This window comes from Fringilla coelebs (genome assembly GCF_963513975.1).
Source record: "Fringilla coelebs genome assembly, chromosome: 4".
NCBI lineage: Eukaryota > Metazoa > Chordata > Aves > Passeriformes > Fringillidae > Fringilla > Fringilla coelebs.
The window spans coordinates 43,218,306-43,243,402 of NC_140032.1; the positions used below are offsets into that span (position 1 = coordinate 43,218,306).

The 25,097-nt window shown below is 38.5% G+C and overlaps 1 protein-coding gene across 1 annotated transcript in view; it reads right to left on the reverse strand.

The window, feature by feature from the left end:
* Positions 1-9,949: 9,949 nt before the first annotated feature.
* The window catches only part of MND1 (meiotic nuclear divisions 1), a gene marked incomplete at both ends in the record, with an annotated part of 39,954 nt that continues 24,806 nt past the window's right edge, over positions 9,950-25,097 (reverse strand). The window contains 2 exon segments of the mRNA XM_084204009.1: positions 9,950-10,056; positions 11,699-11,743. Coding sequence (XP_084060135.1) covers positions 9,950-10,056; positions 11,699-11,743 — 152 coding nt within the window.

The window sequence follows — 25,097 nt, forward strand, 5'->3', positions numbered from 1 at the left end:
AAATCTGGTTTATTTCAATTTCTGCTTTCAGTAATTGAAGGTTATGCATCCATTTTCAAAAGCATTAAATGTGGATAAGATTGATTCTCAAACTAGAAAAGGACATGACACTACTGTCAACTCCAAAATAGTTATTCTGAAAAAAAAAATCTACTGCTGTTGAGACCTCAAATCCTGTCCAATGTATTTTGGGCCCTAGAAACAGTAGTAAGCAAAATGACATTCGTCTAGTTTGCATATTTCTGCTGTATTCAGAACCAGACTCAATTGCTCCTGCAGAAAAGCATGATTTACAATCCTGCTGTCCTTAACAACAGAAAAATGGGAAAAAACCCCTCACAAAATCTCCCTTATCTATTTTAATCCATCTGGTAGGGAAGAGGCCTGAGACTAACTTATGCAGATTTTTAGGCTCCTAGTGATTTCAGTAGGACTTGGTCTCCTGAAAAGCTCTGAAGAGACACAGATGCCCAAATGCATGGCATTTAGCACAGCTATACTCCAAACCCCCAGGGATGTCCAGGCAGATGTTGAAAAAGGCTCAATAACCTGCCTGGGGGGCCAGGAACAAAAGATTCTGTATTGTACTTAAAGCATGCCAGGAAAGCTTCAGTTGAGAAACTGCACTGTGGGGTAAGATCTTTCCCTAAGTTTGCAGGTAAGATGGAGGTATAAGTAAAATGTAATTAATTTCAAGAAAAAAAAAATTAGCAAGACTTGTTTATGGTGATCATGGAAAGATATGTTCAGGCCAGTCCCTTCCATAGGCCAGGCTGCAATACAACTGTACTTGAAGTGGCATTTGACTGAAGCACATTTTCCACAAAAGCTATTCAGTCTCAAAGCCACCTGATGCTGCAGAGAGGCCACTTTCCCCCACAGTGAGCTAAAGCTAAAGCTAAAGCTGCCTCTTGTGTCTTGCTTCAACACAACAGCTGTTTCTGCAGCAAGACATTACAGCACATGCAGAGTTCAAGATTGTTTGCAGTCTCTGAGTGACTGATCTCTGAGCAATCACTGGTTTTCCTCAAGAGAAGCTCCACACTGTAGCACAGATCACTGAGCTCTTGCCTTGGTATCCAGTGCTCTGGCTGAAAGGCATCCAGAGACCGAGCTGTAAAAACAAGTCAGCAATAAAATGGGAAAGGTGAGAAGCTCGATATCCAGCAGCATCCTGCATTACAAAACCTCCCAGACCTGCTGCGGAGAGCACTGCAGCAAAGCTATTCTGTTTTCATAAAAATCAGGTGAAATTCAAGAAGCTTTGGCCAAAAAGTTAAGATAGAAGCCACATGCCAAGGAATTCTGGAGCACAAACGTCACAGATTTTTTATTTCTGAAGCAAAAGTAATGATTTAAACTCAAAAGGCAGAAAGGAGTGGAAGAAGGAAATTGTAGGGGTGAAACCTTGAGCACACTTGGTGGAGGTGAATGGAGATAAGAATCCTGATTTCCTAGAGGCAAACAGGGTTCAAGCAAAAAGGGAATTTTACTGAGCAGAGGATGCCTAAAAAGGAAATGATTTTCCTCCTTTTCATCAACAGAAAGATTGTTCCAGCGACAGAGTTACCATGGAAACCAATTTTGAGAATAACAAGAAAGCATTTATGGTACAGAGCTTATTTTAAAGGATGGTGAACCATCAGCAATCCCACTCCCCTAACTGAACCAATAACCTGACCAGATGACCCACAGAACTAAAACAACATATTTTAAAGTAGCATGGAATGGCAGTGCTAAATGTAACAGTCGCAGCTTCCCATTGCTGTGCTTTTATAACCTTCAAAGCCATGAATATGGGGCCTAAAAGCTTCTCCCAGGACACAGCTTTAGCCAGGCTGAGTGGCATGGCATCTCTCAGCATGAGAAAACCAGTGACAGGTGAGCACCTCTGTTCAAGGTTGTTCATGCAGGCTGTCATTTTCTTCTGTCATTCAGTTCTACTATGAATGAGCAGACTGAAAATTCAATTGTCAAATTCAAGGGCACATGGGACTGGCTGAATCTAGGAAGGCAGCACTCCTGGTGCCTTTACAGTCAAAGATTTTGCTTATTCCTGTGGCTGCCACACAGACAGGGCAAACTGAGAAATTCCTGCTACCCAAGGTAGTGGAAGGAGGGGGGACCCCTGGCTCTTTCTCTCATTAAAATGTTGACTTCAGAGTAGAAGTCATGAGGCTTTTTCCTTCCACTCATCTTCAGTCTTTGGTCTGCTTTGCATTTACTTTATATTTTACTTTTATTGCTTCTCCTTGCACTATGAAGGCTGAGGGATAGGAGGTTGGCCACAGACTTGAAAAAGATAAATAGATGAACGTGAGCTCTAAAGTAAAGGGAATAAGGTTCTACTGGCACTGCCACAAATATTTTGCATGCAAGGCTATCAAGAGCTTTCCAGCTTCCCAGATAGGAGGCTGTTCTCTGCACACAAGCAGCCAAGGAGCAGTATCTCTGCTCACAGCCACCCGCAGCACTGAAGAACAACCTCACAGCCCCAACTCCCGGGCCAGCCTCTAACGGCTCAAGCCCAAGATAAGATGACACCTGTCAGGTGGAGCAAAGACATGAGGCAAACCCCAGGCTTGAAGAGAAAATACATTCACTTAATCAAATTTAGATGCTTTTTGAAGTACTCAGAAATCAAGCAAGCTGAAAGGACTTTAATGCAGAAATGTTTCTTTTTCAAGAAGACAGAACCTTCTGAGCAGAATCATTCTCTGCTGCCTTCCTGGCAAAACTTCTTTAATTTTGGTAAAAGCTAAGGCCACGTGTCCCACTATCAGTGCTGTTGTTCATACAAGAGGCGACAGAACTGTGCAATTAGCATTGGCATGGTGTATGAACTAAAGCCTCTGAAATACGTAACCTTGAAAAAAAATTACATGATAAAGCAGACAGCTTGACATCAAAGGATTTCTTTCAGTAACTCCATAATACACCTGCAAGCCTGGTTCTCAGAATTTTTTTAAATTTAACTGTAAATTATTGCTTGCACTATTGCATACTAGTTTATGATGCAAAAGCACCTATATTTGAGTATGACTATTCACCACTCACTTGCCAAGATAAGCATTTGTTAGGGTAAATTTGTCAAAAATAAAGCTGTCTAGAAGGGCTGAGAGGGGAACTTCCATCTAAGCATAGATCTTACTTGTGCTTCTTAAGCAATGAACTCTCCTCCCTCTGGCCCTATTTCAGGATGGAGACATGCTAGGCAACAAAAAGCCAAAAAAACTTTGCAAAAACTCATTGCTATTGTTTTTTTCTATCTACTCCCTAACAAAAGCTGGATGATGCAGCTGGGGAGTTGGTACAGAAAATCAAGTCAGGAATCAATGCTTTTCATTAATGGTTTTCTGATTTGGGAAGTTAATTCAAACCAGAGGTCAGACAATGCCCACTCTGTTGGTTCATGAGGGACAAGGAAAAAGTCTAAAAAAGAACCAAAAAATTTGACATTAAATTCCCTTTTTTCATTTCCCCATGTTGCTATCCAGTTATCAGTCAAATTTGCATAGCAGTAAAGGCTATTTACCAGAAAATTCTCTTAGTTTCAGTATAAACACTGAAGAAAGAATAAGTATGAAAACTACCCCAAAATGCAGATTTTCAATCATGCCTACTTGAAAGAGTGAAGATATATTTCCTACCCAGACATGCACGGTCCTCTTAGGTTTATACAATCTTCTAATGATTTAAACAGTGTATGACAAGGAATGGGCTCCTAGATTTTTTTTTTTTTTGTTGAACAAAAGGACAGCTCCAGCAATGTCATATCCAATTTTGAACCTAACATTTTAAATTTTGAAGTTTTGATTGTGAATCTGTTTTCATTTTTACCACCTCCAATCTAAGGTAATTTCTATAAACAGCTTGAAAATACCAGAAAAAGTTGATGGATTACAAAGATGGATTTGAAGCTGCTTTGTTCAATGCTTTGTTTGAAAAAAAAAAATTATTCATTTGCTGAGCCTCTGGATGGTAGTTACACCAAAAATGGAACACATCATCTAGGCTTCTTGCCTTCCACCAGATGATACAGAGACTGGTGCTCTGGATCACCTCATATAACTTTCTTCAGTGCTATTTTTTACATATCCTTTTCAGACAGGTACAGCATCAATGGCCACAGAAATAACAAACAGGACTGCTGCAGAGCCTTGATTTTGGATTTTTTAATCACTGATCTCAGGAGCTGATTGAGATCAGTGATTAAAAAATCCAAAATAAACGTTTTTGAAAAATCTGACTTTTAAAAACCTACTGAAGAGGATATTGCCTAGTAATATTTCAGGAGAAAAAAAAGCCTACAAAAGAATACAGCTTATTATGATGATTAATTGGTGTCCATGTAAAAAAATTAATCAAAAACAATTTCTGCCACTGGGAGTATGTCTTAGACCAAGAGCAGCATAACAAGGAAAAAAATTCTGATTAAATAGAAAATGAATTTTTCTGAGAAACTGAAAACAAAGTATGAAAATGTGACTTTTTATCTTCTTTCAAAAATCCTCCAGAATGATAGGATCAGCCAGAGGTATTGTTTTGCATGGCTAGTAATGATAATGCAACAAAGCATGTGATTGACTTTTTTATTGCCCTTTTTTTCTTAGCAGGAAGGGAGAGAATACATGACCATTTTTTCCACTGTTTTTTTTTTTAATCTCAACATAAAATTCCCATCTCCAGAATGCCAGTGAGGTGCAGCCGGAAGGAAGGTGACATGATCAAAGGTGTCCAGGTAGAGCGGGAATCCCTGTAAGACATGGCTTCAGTATGCAGCCTTCTCAGGCCTTTTTCAATTCAAACACAACCTCTTCCATCACTGGCTTTCTCTAGAAGTCATAATTTTAAACAGCTTTTCCTTTTGAGCTTCAGCAGAAGTGCAGCAGAAGTTCATCATCTCACTTGAAAAAAGGCGCCCCTTGGACGGGTTACAGGATTTACTTCAGCACTGGTTGTCAGACTAGTAAGTTTTTTTTGAAACAAAAGGATGGAATATATTTTAAAATTAAGTTTTTCATAGGGAAAGGCTCATCCTTTCTCTGAATAACTTGGGTTTTCATCAAATACTGGAAATGGAAAATTGCCCATCAGGTTTTGCTTAAGAACTGATCTTTATAAATACTTCAGCAGGAACTTTTTTTTGTAAAGAAAATTTTTCTAACTAGGTTAGGTATGACCACCCCATAGCATAAAAACTGTTCATTCATTTGTGAGGCATTATAAAAGAGCCTGAAGTGACACTGAAAAGTTCAGTGGTGCTTGTGGTGGTGTTCACAGATCTTTTTGCTCCCTGGTCTTCTTGAAATGCAACCTTTTGTGCATGCAGTCTAAAGACACAAGTCTAACACATATAGATGTTTCCCTTCCTGGATGCCTGTGCACTGGAAGGTGTGTGCGCTGACAGCAGTGTCAGCAGGAGGAGGAGTAAGACAGACAGCCATCTGTACAGACTGCAGTGCTTCGCTTGCTCAGCCTACGTGGTTGCCACAAGTAGATCTACACGGGAAATGACAGTGGAGGGGTGGAAAACGCAAATGGGACAAGGAGAAAAAGAAGCTGAAGAAAAAGGCTATCCTTGCTGTGGAGGCAGAGTCCTTATGCACAAGAATATTTACACAGGAACTGTGGCTAGCTGGCAGTTACTGCTGCCATCATGGAAGAACACAGTCATGTGTGTGACACCGAGGATTTGTCAGGGACATAATTTGTTGAAGTCACCTGTTCCTTCCCACTGAAAGGACACACACACCATCCCATCTCAGACCCAGCAATGCTGCCAGACCCTCACATAATATTCCATCACCATCTTTGACATCTTTCCTTCCTCCTCCCACCCCCAGCATGCTCTACCCCTTCTCAGAGTAGGTGGGAAAGGGAAAGCCTGTATTTATCAGGCAGGCAGCCAAACAGAGGAGATAAATTGTGAGCTTGTACCAGGGCCCCTCAGAGTAAACTTAGCTGAAATCACTGGGTAATTTAAGAACAGCAGGAGGGAAAAGGAGTAGACAGACGACAGAAAAGTATGATCATACAAACATCACCTCTAAAAGAAACAAGGTGAAGATAGGCATCAGCCAGATCACCTGACTGGTGGAAATATGCCTGGGTGACAGAAGAACTCTCTAAGGAGCTCTTGCATTGAAGTTCTTAGTCACCATCACAAACTACAAACTGGGTTTCTCTTCCCCTCATTGTCCCAAGAAGTTTCGGTTCCACCTCTGTCACGTGATTACAGCATCACTGTGCCATTTGTGTCAGAGCCCGGATTTTCCCTTTTCATAAACCCCCAAACAGCAATGACATTTTACATGATGCATTAATGAAAGGCTTAGCAACTGACTCGTGTCAAAACCTAAACCTTTGTGACTGTTAACATTTAACACTCTGCAAGTACCATAAAGGGAGTCCTAGAGCTGATGCTTGGTGTTGCACAGAGCATGTGGACGGCAAGATAAAAGACAAGGAAGAATGAGATGTTTCAGGGCAAATACAATCAGGAACTTTCTTTAAATAATTAAGGTTTCTTAGTAGATCAAGTAGACATATATACTTTCTCCTGCATCTCTCTCACTTCACAGTGGCCAATCAACATGAGTCCCAAAGAGCAGGCCTATCCCACACCTCAGCCAAGTACTGTAAAGATAATCTTCTCATAAGATTTTGAAAAGCTGGACCTGATGCTGTTCCTGGTAGTGTTCAGAGCAACAGACTCTGCTAAAAACGGGTTTGATTTTCACCCACTGCACTAGTAACTGCTTTAATTATAAACCCGAATTGTAGTAAGGGCCTGACCTACTGGCTTAGCTATAACAGTTGAAAACATTTACCTTACATGGGCAAAAAACCCTACAGGGCACAAGAAAGAAAGAGAAAAGAGGAAGACATACATAAAATAGCTGTGACATAGCCACAAGAATAACAGTAGAAGTAAGCACTTAAACTCCATTGTCTTCTTGTTAGATTCTTTAGAAATATTTCAGATTCTATCTCAAAACTCTGAAAATACAAATTGGGACAAAAAATCAGCTTGAGTGTTTTAATTTTTGCTATGAGCTAATAGCACAAAATTTCTCAGAAACAAAATAATTTTAGCTGTTACTGACTTTGAACTCAGAAGACCAAAGTCCCAGCTTCTCCTAAAACTGAAGTGAACACACATCTCAAACCACACAATCCAACATGGTTTCATAGTGTGGGATTTAGCAGTCTGCTGCATACTTTTTTAAGAAGAAAAGCTTCCAAAAGTGAGCAGATGCCGCAGGCTCAAAGTATCTTGAAATATACAAGATACATAAATTGTCTCTTTTTCTCTCAGAAAGGATCTGGCTTTGCTTTTCCCCTTGAAGTTCATCTATGCTAAAAATCCAGAATCACAAAACAGTAGCACAAAATAAATCTATTCCACTAGAGGAGTAAGAATCAGTTTCTGGTAATGCATCACCTCTTCCGTTCTTCTCTTTAGCTGAGAAATTTCTGTTCTGACTGTTCTAAAATTGTGTCCCTACAGAAGCAGACATATTCTCCTTCCAGATTTCCTAACCAACACCAGAAGACAGAACAAAAAATAAAGTGCAATAATATGTCTATGTCTGTTCTGTACCTGTAAAACAAACCCAAAACTCTAGAGAAAATTACATTGCTATTCAATTCCCTGCAATTGAACTACCTAAGTTTTGTGTTCAAAGCATAATGGCTGTGTTTGACATTTTTAAAGCCAGCTCTTTCTGGCTGACTGTAGTATCTCTGGGCAAATCTACCTCAAGTACAGTTATTTAAATGGCATTTATTATATTTAAAGATTTTACTACAATCCACAATGCTCTTGCCCTACAGACAGGAAGCCACAATATTGCAGCTAAACTTACATAGCTGGTCATCTTCGTTTCTCTCTTGAATTTGGAAAGTAGCCAAAGCAGTAATGTCAGTAAGAAACCCTCATCCCCACAGGTACCAGAGGAAGTCTTGGTGCACCAGCTGCTACGGACCATAAATTACTTGAGGCTTCTTGACAAGTAGAAGGTCAGCCACATGAAAGTGATTCTAACAAGCAAAACCCATCAGTAAGTTAATGTGCTCAGGGCTCCTTCATACAAACAAGCCTTTTGAGACGTCATCATCATCTCTACTGTATGGCAGTTATGTGCTCATGAACACAGATGTGCCAAGGAGCTTCTCACACCTGTTAGGTGGTACAGAATAGTCACTACAAATGTTTAGCAAAACCAAAAAAAGACTTGAGAGAGATCTCCTACAAAGAACCAAAAAAGCCTGCCTCTTTACTGTTTCACAGCACAAAATCCAAGAGCAACCCAACCACCCAAGCTACAGGTGCGTTCAGTAGTTCAGTTTGGCACCGCAGGAGCTTTGCTGCACAGCACCCCCTTCCTGGGGCAAAAGCCAGGCCTGCTCAGGAACACTCCAACACTAAGCTCAGCACCACCTACTTCCCTTACACCTTTACCAGTCAGCAGCTGTACTCAATGTTCAGTATTGGACACATTAAGAATACGTCCAATACTGAACTTCCAAACACATAAAAGGACTATTAGGAATAAAGTCCTTCCAAACACATAAAATCATTGCAATTTTAAGCTTAATGACATCTTCCTATGTGTCAGGCATCCCATACATTTTCCTTAGGCAATGGATAGCTTGCTATGCTATCTCTCTGAAAGGAAATCTTCTACCCATTATCTTCCCAGTAACTTTGCTGTCCTCATAGACATGAGATGACAATAGCCAGGGGCATACCTGAAATCCTTGCATTTTAACATGTGCTGAACTGCTAGGAAACTTTTTAATTGGAAAGGTCACAGAAGACAGATTTCTGGACACATTTCCAGATAAATGCCACATTTCAGCAATGCTCTCTCATCAGATGTTACATAAAAGGTGGACAGACACTTTTCAGTGATAGCTTGCAGCAGGCCCACCTACCTCCTAAAGGTAAAGCTTAAATCCTCCAGAGCTGTACAGCAGAAATGCCATCTTGCAATCCACAGCTGTGGAACGCCAGTCTGCACTGTCCACCTCTCTTGCTGCAGCCATGCGCTGATCAGAACTAGAAACCAGAAGCTGATATAAAGTGAGGTGCTTCAGAAACTTCACCAAAAAAAATGAACTGCTCGTAATCTGTTATTATTTTGGCTGGCTGTGCTTTTAACCTGAAATTGAAAAATATGCATAAACCCAAAAATGCTCAGTTTTTAACAGTAAATTGAATTCAGTCTCTCACATCCCAGATAAACATCCTAAATCTTGGTGCACAGTGGCGTGAAGGGATGGGTGCTCTTTGCTTCCCCTTCTATGCAGATACATCCTTGAGCAGATCAGCTTTCTCAGCATCAAATCCAATATATTTTCTGCAACAGATTCAGCTCTGTTGCACTAGTACTTTCCAACAACAAATACAATTTTGTCACTAAACTTACAAGCAGTTCTAGTAACACAATAAAAAATTACCAGAAACCAGACTTCAGCCTTTCTACTTGCCTCCTTACTGTCTCACTGTTTTCCATTAATGGACTAAGCTTCTTTTCTATTTCATTGGTGAGACGAGGGAAAAATTAATTCCATATTGTTCCCAGTTATTCCCACTCCAAAGCCTTCAACATGTTTAAACATAAAACCCTGGAGCTTCTAGCTCTTAGTACTTACTACTTCCAGTTAAGCAAAGGAAGAGTTAACTCCAGTCTCAAGACTTTGTAATAATTATTCCCTATAACCTCTGTCCACACTAAGCCTGTCTCACAGAAGAAGCTATGACATTTACTATCTACAGAGGACAAAAAAAAAAGGGCAACAAATATTTTTAGTATTTTATTAACCTTAACAAAACCAGCAAATTAAAGGGTGGTCACCTTTTTGGAGAGGATTTACATTTTAATGGCAGCTATGAATATATAACAAACTATGTACAACTGTGTCAGCCATCAACTGAACACTAATCAATGTAATCCAAATCTTCTGGGATTCCAAAACCTTTATCTATTCTGCTCTCTTCAAATCCAAATTTACGCTTGGCCCAGGACTTTATTGAAAAGATGTTATCTGTAAACAGAATGAAAAAGATTCATTTTGAGTATTTAGGAAAGCATGAATTATAGTCTCGACTACAACAAAATCCTTCCATTTGCAGTATCTCTTGTCCGTATGAAAAAGGTACATAGTGGGGAACATCATTATCAAGTAGATTTAAAACAGAAAACATGAGGCTTTTGTTAATAACCTCCAAAAAAAGAGGAAATAATTTACTTAGCACCAAATAAAAATATGTTATCTTTATCTTTTCTTGCTCCTCTTTTACAAGGAGACTGAAAGCTATGATTACAGTGTAAGCCTGCTATAGTGATGAGGTAAGTGTGAATATGCATAGTAAGTATTTTATAGGTCCTTCTTCAACTAGACACCTACTATATGACTGTCTACAGCTACAAAAATTGGATTTAAGTTTACTGTAAGGTCCTTTCTAGTCCTGCGTGTTTGTTCAGACACTGTATTTTTTTTTAATTAAAAAAAAAGACATTCAAGAAGTTTTATTTTAGTCATGACTTCTCTTCTTAGCATCACATTACTTTAACATGTACATTTTGTTCAATTTAACATAATTTTTCACTGCAGCATTTACTGAAACTCATTACGTCATTTTTAACACCCATAAATTGCAGCACTCCTTAAGAGAGGAAGTGTTCCCTGTCTCTGCACAGCTTAGAGATATTTTTTCTTTTCTTTAACCATCACACATTTGGTTTTAAAACTGTCTCTTCAAAAGAAAAATATGCTGCAGCATATAACCAAATTGTCTAATTAAATAGCAAACTACTTTTTACAGGCTGAGGCACAGTTCCTTTATCTCATTTGAGGCCTTGAGAACAGCTTGTCACCAAAAACAGAAAGCCCTGACAACTCTCAGAATACATAACTTTATTTCCCCACATGCAGTAAACAACCCAGATATAACATACTAGTCCAAAGACTAAGACAATGATATCCTGTTGCACTTGGCACAACCAATCATAGCAAGCAGTCCATCAGCAGGAGATCTATTCTAGACAAAAAATTATGAACAATATGCTAAATAATAAAAAAACCACATAAGGACATGTAAATTGTTTGCTTTGCAAAATGGGAATGAAAACAGCAAAACTAAGCAACAACAGAAAATTGAGTTAAACTTCCACATGAATGTCATCACAGTAACATTCCTTAAAACTATGCATCCCTTTACCTGTCAAAACTGATCAGTTAGTTTGAGAAATACCTACTTTGTATCAGCATCCATCACATGGTAGCAGCAATAAGATTCCACAAAGCATTCTACTCTTTTTAAAGAAATGAACATTCAGAATAGAATTAAACTTTCTGAATACCTGGGCATCACCATTTCCAGTCTCTATTGCTTTCCTCATCCTAAGAGATTTCACCCAAGGAAACAAGTTGCAGGATTTAACACAGTGTATACAGCACCAGGACAAATCTGTTATGGCATGTGAAGTATATTCAGTAACTAAACTGAGCAGATGTATTCTTTTTGTTGAATCCTAATAGTTTTATAAGTAAAATAAATTTCTCTATGTTTTTGTAAGTGAGGACTATCCTATGTCAAATCCTAATCAAATTTAAAGTTCTTAACACTGAGTAGATCTTTTACTAAAACTGCTCTAGTGTGAAGCTGTGTCACTGCAATACACACCAGTCCATCTGTTGGCTGCCTCCTTGGCCACTTGGTTTGTTTGGCCTGAAACAGAGAAAAACACCAATAACAATAAAAGCATACATCACAGTAAAATCATCACATAGTTTCAAGGCACAGAAACTAAGTTTGTATTGATGTCATTTTTATGGAACCACACAACGTAAGGAAGTTATTCCACTGCTTCCAAACACTTGTTTTACACTTTTAAGGTTCCAGGAAGCACAAAGCTAGGTTAAAGAAAAAGAAGAGCAAAGAGTATAAGAGATACCATATGAACAACTATAAGTTTTTAAAGTGTATTTTAAAATAAAATAACCCCAGTTTGGCTTGCCTAGGGGCTTAATTGTCTTCACCAAGATTGGAACTAGATACATGGCCTGAAGATACCAGAGGCAACAGAGATGGAAAATATTTCATAATCTTCTCTATACATAAGTAAACCATCACATGGGTATGCATGACTCTATACAGATAAGGAAAATGACAAGGCAGCAGTCTATCATATCAATCCAAAAGTTTATCATATAGCTCTGGAATGTTTCTACAATTTTAAGAACCCCCTCAATAAAATTAAGACAAAATAATGTTTCTGGCTATTAAATTTGGTTTATGTCCCTTAACACCATTCCAGAACTAAACACATAATAGTAAATTACCATTACTACAAGCAGATTTTGTATAGTTTCCATGAGACAAAACAACCAAGAAGAATTCCTCTTAGATCACCTTGCTCCTATTAAAGTAAGTACTGAATCAAATCAAGCAGGTTAGGCTGTAACATGGGAATTTATCAGAATCATTCTGGTTCTCACGCCTACATGTAACTTAGTTACTCCCAGTCAGTCTTGTTAGTACTTGCATGATAATACTCATTTGAATGGTCAGCATTAAACTTGTCTCCAGGGTACTGAGATATGAATACATGATCAAGTACCCATTGTTGACATTAAACTTTAAGCAAAATCAAATTATGCTGAAAAATCATCTGGTAGCACACAGGAAGTACTCATTATTCCAACCTTCATACTCCTATAACTGATATGAAAAATGTTTAAACTAGAATAATATACTACTTTAATATATTTTCTAAAATTGGTCTACAATTAGAAAGTTTGAGCACAGCACAAAGAAAACAAAAAAAGATGAGCAAAAAATGAGTGGGAGAGAAAATGGCATTTTTGCTTACTTGCATGCATCGGAAATTTAAGTTGTTTCTAGCCTGAGAGAGGTTTTTTTTATTTCCTTTGCTGAGTGCTTGCTGCCATTCCCACTTGTTCAGTTCCACAACTGGCAGCATTGACAACAAACTTGTAATGGCATTTGGAACAGTACCTAACCTAACCCTACTTAATGCAAGTCTGCAGAGTAAGAGCTTCCACTCGTCAAGACTTTAAGTGTGTGACCTATGATATTTGCCTCAGCATTTTTCTAAATTTTACCATAAAACTTGACAGCTGTATTTGACTCCAAGTAATAAAGTTTGAAATGAAGTGAAGTGGGATGGCATTAAACTCCATGGATCCAGATTTTTGAGGTGACAGCATCCTGGTGGTGGGTGAGACAACCTATTCCACAGCACCTGTGAGGTCTCAGCAGAAAGCTCAGCTTTGCTGGAAGCAGCTGACCAGCATAACAGTGGCAGCATGGTGCCCTCAACCTGCAAACACTGCTCATGTGTGCTAAAATATACATACATGATCATGTGTTCTGAAAAACGTGGCTTCACGCTTCTGTCAAAGAAAAGGCTGAGGTGATGACAGACACGGGCTAGACAACAAGTGAGAATGGCAGTCAACCTAGTTGTGGCTAGAAATGAAAACATGGTAGTGAGAGTAGGAACCTATAATGGGGAAATACAGACAGATAGATAGACATATAATCCCCAGGGTCTCATGGCTACAGGTGAACATTTAGCTATCTGAAGACCGGACTTAAGTGCCTTGGGATCAGTCTTAAGTCTTGCCTATGATTCCACTGCATGATCTTGTGTGTCTGCTGCAACCAATAGATGCCTGGAAGAGGAACAAGAGACAGGCTTTGATAGTTATGGACCTGCCACATCTGCATCATTGCCAGCATCTTCCAGAGACCTCACAAGAACTGTCAGAAATTAAGAACTCCACACCTTCACTGCTTTCACGAACTGTTTTATAGTTGCTTGTTGGGACTTTCATTGGTTGCACCATCTGTATGTATACATCATGGAAGATGAGGGAAAGCAGAGTAGTAAAGCAGACATCCCCCAGCACACCTATTTCATGTATGGGTGCAGCTAACTCCAAGTCATGCTCCTTCTGACTGCTTGGTCTCTAGCTCCAGGGGATTACACAGCCATGTTGGGTTTTAGACTGTACTGAAAAAGAAGCTCAAGATCTGAAGAGAGCAATAGCATGGGAACTCAAAAATATACACTCCAAAACAGAATCAGGACACCAAATGTGTGAAGCTGTAAAAAGGAGAAACTTAAACACAGCACTAAGGGCAACTGGCTAATTGCCAAAACCATCACAACTATGGAGTCCCAAACTTGGCTGGAGTCCTGATCCTCCTGCTCACCTGAGCTGCTGTAACCGAATTTGATTTTTGGCAGCTACTAAATAGTACTCCAGTACTGAATCTGCACAAGACAATGAAAGGCCAAATATGCAGTAGAGACGAGCAACAGAGTAGGCAACGTTTTCCAGATGCTTCCAGATGTTCTCATTAGGCTCTAGTTACAGTCTGTATCTATACATCTGCATATAGGCTGACAATATATGTGATTGCTGTCTGGAAGCTGCAAAACAATCCATTTGTTCTGGACATTACATATTTATTTCACCTATTTGTGTGACAATGAATCAATAGACATTCCCACTCCCATGTCTGCAGGATACAAGTCATATTTGGCTGAGGCACATACCTGTATCCTCTGCTGACTAATTTCAGGCACATTTGGCATTTTCTAAGAAAGAAAATGGAAGCTTGCATTTTTGTCTCCAAAACTGAACAAAAGCAACCACTGTATGTACAGCAATGCAAGGCCCAGGAGCAGCAAGACATGAAGTGCTGGTCTGTTATGTCAGCAAAACACAGCTGGAAAAATGCTCAAAACAGTGAAAGGCTACAGGACAGAGTTATTTTGAGTCCTCATGAGAGGTTTTTTTCCCCCTCAACCCCTAGTATCTCTGGAGAACTGCAGGGAACTCAAAAAGCCCAGATTCTGGGAGCTGAACCATCATCCCAAGCATATTGTGATTGCCCTTATCACAGGGACAATCCCCTCTATCCCCACAGAGGAAAGCAAAAGTATGGAAAGGAAGGTCCAGCCATAGTAAATGTCTAAAAAGAAAACGAGGGTGGGTTGGAAACATGCTTTTCAATGCAGGTAAGTGGCATTCTACCAGTGACTTGCAGGTATTTTGGAGCAGGCCAGGAGACAGAGGCGACAAAAGGGCACGTGGACAGCTGTCAGAGGTGCACCAAAAAGCTTTTAAAGCAAATGGACAGCACCTGGTCAGGAGTCAAGGCCAGCAGCACAGAACATCAGCACAGCAGTGTTTCCAACAAATCTAAACAGGCATTATATATTGACTCAAATCATTGTAAGGCCACAATGTTTCTGATCCAACTCAGGAAGCCCCTACAGTAATACTCAGCATACTGCAGAACTACAGCCTCCTCTTTCCTTCTTCCCCCAGATTCTCTCACTTTTTTCACTGGAAGGGGGAGATAGGATTTTTAATTCAAACTATTTGAATTCCAAAACTGAATGACCAAAAGCTGTAGAAGTCTAAACATTTCCACAGGGCAAAAATCAGTTGTGATAGCAACAACCACCATCTCCTCAGAAACACTTTCCAAATGTAATTTAGGTTCTTCCTAAAAACATTTTTAAGTCTCACACATATCATTACAGGAACACTAAGGATACAGTCATGGAACAGTACTCAAATTCAGTTTGTAAAGATACCATATGACAGTTCTGGTAGCTATAGTAAAAGAAACAAAACAACAACAAACCGATGGCCAGAACCAGCTCGCAACCACCTGAGCTGGCAGAAATTAACAAAGAGCTGTAGCTTTCTCTGATCTCCTAGATCCTACTCTGGCATTTTCTGGATAACTTTAAGGACTTCTAAGTCCAGGAACTTCTACTTCCCTAGAATAACAAAAGCTAATTGTATTTATAAAGCTTATACACTTGAGTGCCAGTTTTGACCTACCACAACTAATGCCACAAGAAAATGGTATGGACTTCCTCACTTAAAAGACACATGACTGCAGAGAGAATTAGCACCTTACCAAGGAGAGAGTCACCCATCAGCCTGTAGGATGTTAGCAGATACATGCAAAATACAAATGCAGTCTTCAGCATGTGGGCGACGGAGTAGTCTTACAGCACGGATCACAATTCCACTGCATGAAACACAGGGAACAGCTGCAACTGTTCTCAGGGACCAGGGAGGATTATTAGCCCAAAGATTCCCAATCTCTCTCGTGAAACTGGTCAGGGTAAATTAAGTGCATTAAGTGGATTTGAATTCCTGTAATAAATATGCATTCATTTAGACTGAATTCAAAGATGAAAAATGGCAACTACCACAGGAACTGTATGTGACCTCGAACCTCCCATGACTCTGGATAACTCTCTGCAGAAGGCAGTGGATAATCATTCTCCTGCACGTAGGTTGCCCTTACTTTCCAGAAACATTACCTTGCCATCACAACAGTGAGAGACTTGTTTTCCTACTTCTCCTGGGGTAGCATCACTATAATATCCTCTGACGCAGTTTCCAAAATTCTTCCCACTAATAAAAACATCTCATGCAAATAAAGATCCCATCTCCAAAGGCCAGGGTAGAAGGTGAGCATAGAAATTATACACCTGCCATCCACAGAAAGTACAAAAGGTTATTGCCTACCCACATGTCCATTCACAAACTGACACCACAGACTCTGATCAAGAGCCCGTGGCTTGCCATTGGAGACAATTTATGGCAATGATGCGATGAAGCAGCTTCTTAAGGTCCATATTTGAGTATCCTTGAGAATAAGTAATCTACAACACTGTCAACAGGCTGAATTGCAATGTGGCAAGAAGAGCTTTAGAAGAATGTTTTGTAACCCTGTACCAGGCAGATACCTCCACACTACTGGGAATCTTTATCCTCCCCCATGCTTCCCAAAGAGCTGCTGTATAGAAAAGTGATAGCACATCAGAATTCTGTCAACTCCTTTGAATCCAAAATAACACATCACTCTTCCCCCATACTCCAGTATCCTATACAACACTTTTCCTCATGATCATCAACAGGTCACAATGCTTCAGAATTCTTGACTAAATTCAAGTTAATGTGTAAATATGCTTTCTCATTTAAATAGCATCACAAACTCAACACAACTTATTATACTGACTTATTTTAGACTCTGAATAAAGTTTCAGCACTACAAGAAAAAGCCCTAACAGTTATGAATGCTACCTACTGATCCACAACTATTCTGAAAAGCATAGAACACAATATAAGTTATTTGAGACAGAAAAATACTCATGATTACTGATATATGAATTAACTAAATCAGCATTTCTGCTGCAACACCAGCGTATATATGCTTGAAAATGAATCTGACCAAACGGATACCACAGTACCAGTCTTGTCTGCCTGGTGAGATGTAGCAGTGCACAGTAAAGCTACTAAGAAGCTGATCCACATTGCTGAGAATATGCTTTTAAAGGGTCTGTGATCTCTGTCAGTGTGTTTCAAAAAAGTGTCAAGTCTCATCAGCAAAAAACTTCCTCTGTCCTGTATGAAAAGGTCACACTGTCAAATTGCATCAGTATGTACACAGGATCTCCTTGAAAAATGTCCAACAGAATTTGTCAGAATTGCTACCAAAAATTTCTCAATGGAAAACCTGCTCTTGCACTTAAGTTTACTATATTCATGTACCTACAGAAAAAGACCATTTACCTTTCAAGTGCTGTACTTGAAAACCACACTGAAATCTTAGTTGCGTAACTAAAATACATCCATTTTCATCCAAAGAGCAAAGGGAGGCAAAGAGCTTGCAAAACAGAAACAAGCATACCAAATTGATTCAGGGCTGATTCAGGGCTCCCTGACACCACTCTGTTTTTCTTGCACTGGACAACTCTTCCTCCCCTACTTCATTCACTAGTAAATGCCACACCTTCAGCACAGCTAAAGGGACTTGCACACTTCTGAGCTCTGAACTGTATTTCACAAGGAGGGCCATCCCAGGGCACCATGGTTTTTGGCCAGATGCGGATTGCAATCTGCTGTGACCTCATGTGACACAGATGTTGCAGAGAAGAGTCAGGAAGGCATCGCAAGAGGTTCTCTGGTCTCTGTCACCACAACTCATAGTATGCTCAACTTTTCCTATGCCATCTCTGAGGTATTTGTTGCCTGTTTTTAAAGTTTCCAATTTCTGGCCCTACAATTCAAGGCTATTACTTTTTGCCATCTTCTCCATGAACCTCAGTAACTGGCTATTCCTTTTCTTTTCTTGAGGAGATACAGATATGCAAAACCCACTAGGAACCATCTTCTTTTGAGTCCTATTTTTGTAAAGTTTTTTTTGTCTCTTAGGGTGTGATTTCTCAATGTCCTTTTGCTCTACTCTGAGCACTTAGTTACATGAATATATGAATGCTTTCAAATAAATTAGGTTATATCCAGGTAGAATATCCAACACTGACACTATGTTACAGCTGAAGCCATGCTAAAGCCTTTAGTGCCACACTTTCTGCCTTGAGCAGAGAAATTATTTCATACATCTCATTGTGGGTTTTGCATCTTAATGTAGGGGTTTTTCTTGGCACAACAAAAATTCTTATATTCAACTCTGACATCTGTTTTCAAATCCTCCTCATTTAACCGCCTGCCTCAGATCATTTGTGTAGCACAATATCCTTGAATACAGGTAACACCCTTGCACTTGACACTACTGAACGCTATCCAGAGTTTATCAGACCACCCTGGCAATTTGTCATTATCATTTTGAAATTGCACTCTGTCCGTTGTCCATGCAGTCTCTCCTACTGTCATCATCTGCAAATATAACAAAAGAGCATCTTCTACTGTATTATCCAGCTCATTAATATAAACACTGAGCAGATGCACATACATGACAGACCACATTACAGAGCTTCATGAATTCTGCCTCCTTTCTGATACTAAATTGCTCACACATTATAAAGTAGTTTGAGATTTCACACTACTGCTGTTCCATCAGGATTGTATTTCCCTACCTTCCTTAAAACAGTGTCATGCAAAACTGAGTCAAAGACAAACTTCCCCCAATCTACAAAGATCTCATACACTGGCAGAGAGAAAACCTCTGTATTGTTCTAGTGTTTCCAAATTGGCTTTCTGTTCTGAATTTTTCTCTGGTATCCTGCTCTTTTCAGTGAAACTAGTTCATATGACATTAAAGTGAGAAGGGAAGAAAAACCATTAGAAATAGTCAAACATGCCAACATTAGTCTTGCACTTATACAACTTGCCCTACAAAATCTTCAGTTAAATAGCACAGAACAAGGTATCTATATTAGGAATATACAGTCATTATCCAGATAAACCCATAATGAAAACACAACATACCATCCCATAAAATATGGGAGATATTTTAACATAAAAGATTAGCAATACATTTCTTTAAGCAAGGCCAGGGAAGACCTCAATTTGACAGTCCTACATGTTAGCAGTGAAGACAATGAACTAAAATCCACAATACCCTTCCTAACCTAATCTTGCAAGTGAAAGTCATGAAAAGATATAGATCAGTACATTCCTTCAAATATCAGCATAACTTTACCAAAATTATCTGAATGAGTGCTACCATACACAACTAACCTAGCAGGTCTAACACTAGAAGACAGAAGCAAAATACTTACTCCACAAAAACCCTTTTGTTTCATATAGAAATGGATTTATAGCTTAGATGCTTTCATCAGGGCACTCCTAGAGAGAAGAGCATCATAAATGAAGCCATAAGCCAATTCACTCCTAAATAAAAGAGTGTCATAAATGTAGCCATAAGTAGCCATTTTCCACATCACAAATTTTATCAGGTGTCTACCATTCCCAAGAAGCTCAACAGGTTTTGCCATAAAGATTTACTGGCAGAGACAACAAAGCTATTCCCATATACTTCACCTATGAGCCTCTCACTTTAACTATTTTTTCTGTCATTACAAAATAAACAAATAAGAAACAAAATAAAGAAAAAGAACAAAAACATGTCTTGTGAGTGTTCTCATTTGATTTAAAGAAAAAGCAACCTTCAAGAGTGGCAAATTTATTTAAGCAGGGTGTTTGCTACATATGTTATCTAAAGACTTGGTCCTCCAACTGTCTTCTTTCCCAGTGTCAAAGAAAAGTCCCACTAACAAAAAATAGCTTTTTGCTTAACTAGTTAAAATGAAGCTTCATTTTAAAACAAGTTGGCTTAAGTTGACACTCTCTAAGAATAGTCCGGCTAGAATGTGTTTGAGGTACAAAACACAAGCCTACATGAGTCTAAATATTTAGGACAATTTCTCATTGCAGAGTAACCTCTTATCTGAAGACCAAACACAGAGAGAGAGAAATTCTCTGAAATGCAGAGAATAAGGGCCTTTTGCTGAAATTCAAATGACCCTTCTGGAGTTAAGCCTTCCAGCTTCAGCCAAAAGCCCCACATTTCTCTTTAGGCTTTGTGCCTTAGGTATGTATGTACAGACACTTCTTAAGTTGCCCAGTGTGACCTGGTGGCCCTTCACTCATTATTCTTCATGGCTGTTATATTTTTCTTTCTTACTAAGTGCCAAAAGCTGCTCATTCATTTACATAGTCCTGTTGCTCCCTCATTCAGGTTTTTTCAAATCCAATTTCTAACAGTCCAATTCATTGCAGAGTTCATGAAAATGCCCTTATGAAAACTCATCACCTGTTCCTAGGTGGTCAGATCATCCCTGGGCGCTCTTCAGAAACTACCACACCACAGACAATTCTGTGAGGTACATGACAAATAACCACATGTACAAAAGTCTTGTGAAGAAGGCAATGGAAGACTTCTTCAGATTTTCTGGATGGAAAAAGAGATTTCAAAGACCTCACAAGAGTCCATCACAAGACACGGGCATCTACACCATCAGTTCCTAACCTGAGCTGACAACTTATCACTGGTGAACTTCAGCACTGTAACAAAGGGCCAAGGTGAGAACTCTTTAACTTGCTTCTGTCAGGGAAGGTCTTTAAGCGATTACATTACAGCTTCTGGTAATCACAGCCAGATTGTGCTTAGTAAGTGCTTCCTTAGTTAAAGGATCAGCCTTTTCAATATCTGAAATGCAAGCAAGCCTCCTTTGATTTTCAAGATTAAAAAAAAAAATAGAAGGGCTGAAGATAAAGAAGCAGATACTCTGCTCAAACTGGCAACTCCATCCAGTTTCTTATGATTACCAAAGGAGCTTGGATCAGTAATCCAAGTACACATTTGTAACTCCATTCATTAAGTATCCTGTTCCTTTTCTCAACTTTACTTAACAGATGAAATTTTCGCATTACTGTATGAAACTATGTTTACATTCAAGTACATTTATTATTCCTCAATCTTTCTAGAAACTAAGTTATGTTTAGTTTTCATAAGTTTGATTTATCTTTTAATGTAGTTTTTGAACAGGTAATTTAATTTGTCAATTTTCCAAATGAATGACAAGCCATTCCAAGGACAGTATAGGAAGCAGCGGAAACAGAAACAAAATTCTCAGTTTGTTGCAATTAGTTGAGAACCAGAAGAGTAAATGCATCCTTTATTACTGGTGCACATCTATCTATATACATTCTGGTACTCCATGATGAAGGAGGAAAAAAGGTGTGGGTGTGTGAGCTGTGTAGTTTTGTTTTGATTAGTAGCAGATAGCCTGCAAGTTACATACATGAACATCCATTGTCTATTTCCTGTCCTATTCTCATCCAGATTCTCTGGAGACAAATATATTAAATAAACAATATTCTATAAGATGAGACTAACTAAAAGAAGGAGTTCTTGCTTTTATAACTATTATTTTTCTATGTACTTTTAAGCAAGTGTCTGATTCACTCCAAAGGAAGTTTAGTTTAACCCACTAGGACTAATATAAGTGTGAGTGAAGACACAAGTCCAACACCAGCAGAATGACTAATTTCCAACTGCAGACCTTTGTTAACGGCATTGCTGCACAAACTGTAAAAAGCGCAGCTTGTCTCTCAGATGCAAGGTGCATATTTCATGGTCAGTAGCTAGGAAATAGCCTCCTAATTGCAAACTGAACATACTGCATCTAAAGGTGATTAAAAATACATTTTCTCTAAAGGCTTCATCTGTACACTATTGATCTTGGTGGCACCCAGACCAGGCTTAAAATTATTTGCAGACTTCCTCTTTTCCAAGTGGAAACATTAATTTTTTTAAAATAGATACTTAATATTTATTAGCTGATATTGCTCACAAGGCTTTTTAGTTTAAACCAGCTTTCTGATACAATTTCAAAACAACAATGCATTAAACCATTTGTAAATTATTGGCATTCTGACACATTTTGAGTAAAACTGATGCAACTCATTTTAAAGTCTCTCCACTAGCCAGGATAGTTTAATCTTAATTTCATTTCTTCACTACTGTTTCTCTTCTGGGAACAGGAACTATTCCCAGCATTAATAAGAACGTCCCAAAGAATCTAACTCTTGGTACTAAAGATTTTGTATGTAAAGATCTGCATATGCAACATATTTTCAAATTGATTTGAACATAAGAGAATAGCTGAGTGTATCAACAAAAAAAACAAACCCCAAACTACGTACTCAAAAAAACCAGTAGCTAAATAAATATTAACTTTTCAGCATTCACCTTTCAGATATTAAGATGAACAAAAAAGCTGAACAATACAGAACTATTTTCTCATACTGTCTATATACCCTGACAATTCCTCAATTTGTCAAGCTAAAATTTTCTTTGTTTAGAAACATGAGAATTAGAAATTTTTGAAGGACCTAAAAGGAAAAAAAACAACATTTTCAAGTACATATTACATATAACATGACATTTTCATGGTATTCAGTGAAGTCTGAATGTTTTACCAAAATTTATTTTCACAGAATCATGTAAGTATTAGTTTTAAGAAAATAACCTGAACTGGATTGGCAGTGATGCCTCTGAGACCACACATTCAGAGTCAAAAGAATAACTATGTGGATATTTGTAGTTTAAAATCACGTCCATTTGAACCACTTGTCTCTCTTGTTACAGGATAAAAATAAACAGAGAGAGCTAAATTAAAAAGGTTGACAACAAAATTGCTACATGTGTTGTATCTGGTAGTTTGCTAATTTTTGAGAAGACAAGTTTGCCTAGACATGTTCAGATCACTGTTTTAAAGGTAAAAGCCTAAGACATAAAAGTTATCAGTAACCAGACATTCTAAAACCATTGTTAATAAAAAAGGAATGCTGACAGGCAAGATCCCGGGCCCCATAAATATTAGCAATCATACCACACAGAAGTCACTGCAGTCAGTATACAACTATTTCTGAGAGCTGCCCTATCCAAAGGCACAAAGTAACAAAGAACGGCTATTGTGTAAAAAAAAAGCAAAGGCCTAACAATGTTTTAACAATTTTAATTCCTCTTATTACAGTGAAAGAACAAGAAGTTTGAAATTCTAGAAATGTTTATTTTACAGTGAGCACCTAAAGTGTTTAGCTGTTTCCAATTACAAGCTGACCAGCAACTCTGAGGAAAGTCCCTACCATTTAAACACTTGTGTCGCCAGACAAAATTTTCTATAAAACTAATTATGAGAAAAATTTTATTAGCTCCCTAACACCTCTCTCTGGCAGGCAGAAAGAATTAAACATATGCAGCACGGTAATCATGATATTAGGTGAAGCTTTTTCTGTTGACTTTATGAAAATCTGCATAAATTATGAACTATTGTAAGCTTGTACTCTCCATGGCTTTGTTGTCTACCATAACCTTTAGAGAATCTAGCAGCATCATGTCTCCAACTCTGCATATGTGCATGCTATGTCACATGAGACAAATCTCTCTACAATGGCTGCTCTGCCATGAGAATATATTCCACCCTACACTGACCTGTCTCAAAGGTGAGAAACAATGTTCCTGTCCTGTCCATCTGAAGCAGGGTCACAAGTTGAATAGAAAAGTACAAAATCCCACTATTAGTTTGGCTTTTTTTTTTTTACTTCCAATTATTCTTGTCAGTTTTACTGCCTTTGAGAAATAATTTATTAATCAATCCTAGCCCACAGAAGGTGTCTTAAACAACATTATGTGGCAAAGACAAACTTCTGAACTGCAGAGGTCATTAGAATAAAATCCACATATTTTGCTGTTCTAGATATATTTTTACAATACTGTTCCTGTAAAATGGAATTATCAGAATATATCCACAAGACCAAACTATTACGTAGCTTCCTCTAGTGGTCAGTCCCTAAATCTTGTTGCCTCTGCTATTTACTCCGGTTACTTTTACAACAAATGCTGTGTTCAAATGCTGTAAATTTGAGAAGGCATTAAAATTTATACTGCAATATACTTCTAGTACAAAAGCCAAAGAAACTAAGCCAAAACTTAGAGCAAAACATTTGTTAGTGACACTAAAACAGTGAACTAGCTAAACAGTGAAGTCAGCAAAAACCAGAGTTATTAGTTTTCCCATTTGCACCCTTGTGAATATGCATTATATTTAGTTACATCGTCAAGTTTGACTTTCCCACCATGAGACTCAGGAAGCAAAGACAGATGTTCAGTTTTCAGCTGAGTCTTCAGATATTTTCTATGAATCATTCAAACTTTTGTTTTGACCCTGTATATGTGTGCATGCACGTTTTAATGAGCCTTGCTGCTGTGCCAATTGGTTTGTTTCTGCAAAACTCTGCTGAGGGAGGGGGCAACTTAAAAGACATAGCAAAGCATTCACCAAGCTCAAAGGCCACTGAAAACAGATGACAATTTGATATAGCTCTAAAATACCCCAAGAAGAATCATGGCAGCTCTGTCATACAGGATGAGAAATTAACAGGATGAAATTTTACACTGGGCATCAGGAAGATTTCCTTACAGGCTGAAGTCATTAAGAAGGAAGAGGGAAAACCCAAAGGTAGAAAGTGACAACTGCCCATTACAAAATATATTTTACTGAACAATTCAACTGTTAAAAAGAGTGCTATTACATAACATACCAGCCATCTCTGACTCTAAAATAAGGTAGTTAGAAATCTGCTCAGGTGATTTAACCACAAATAATCCCAAGGGTTATGTTATCTAAATTGTACAGAAGTAGAAAATCGTATCACCCATGTGCAGTTTGAGAATCTATGAATGAGTAACTTTTATAATATGGCTTTTT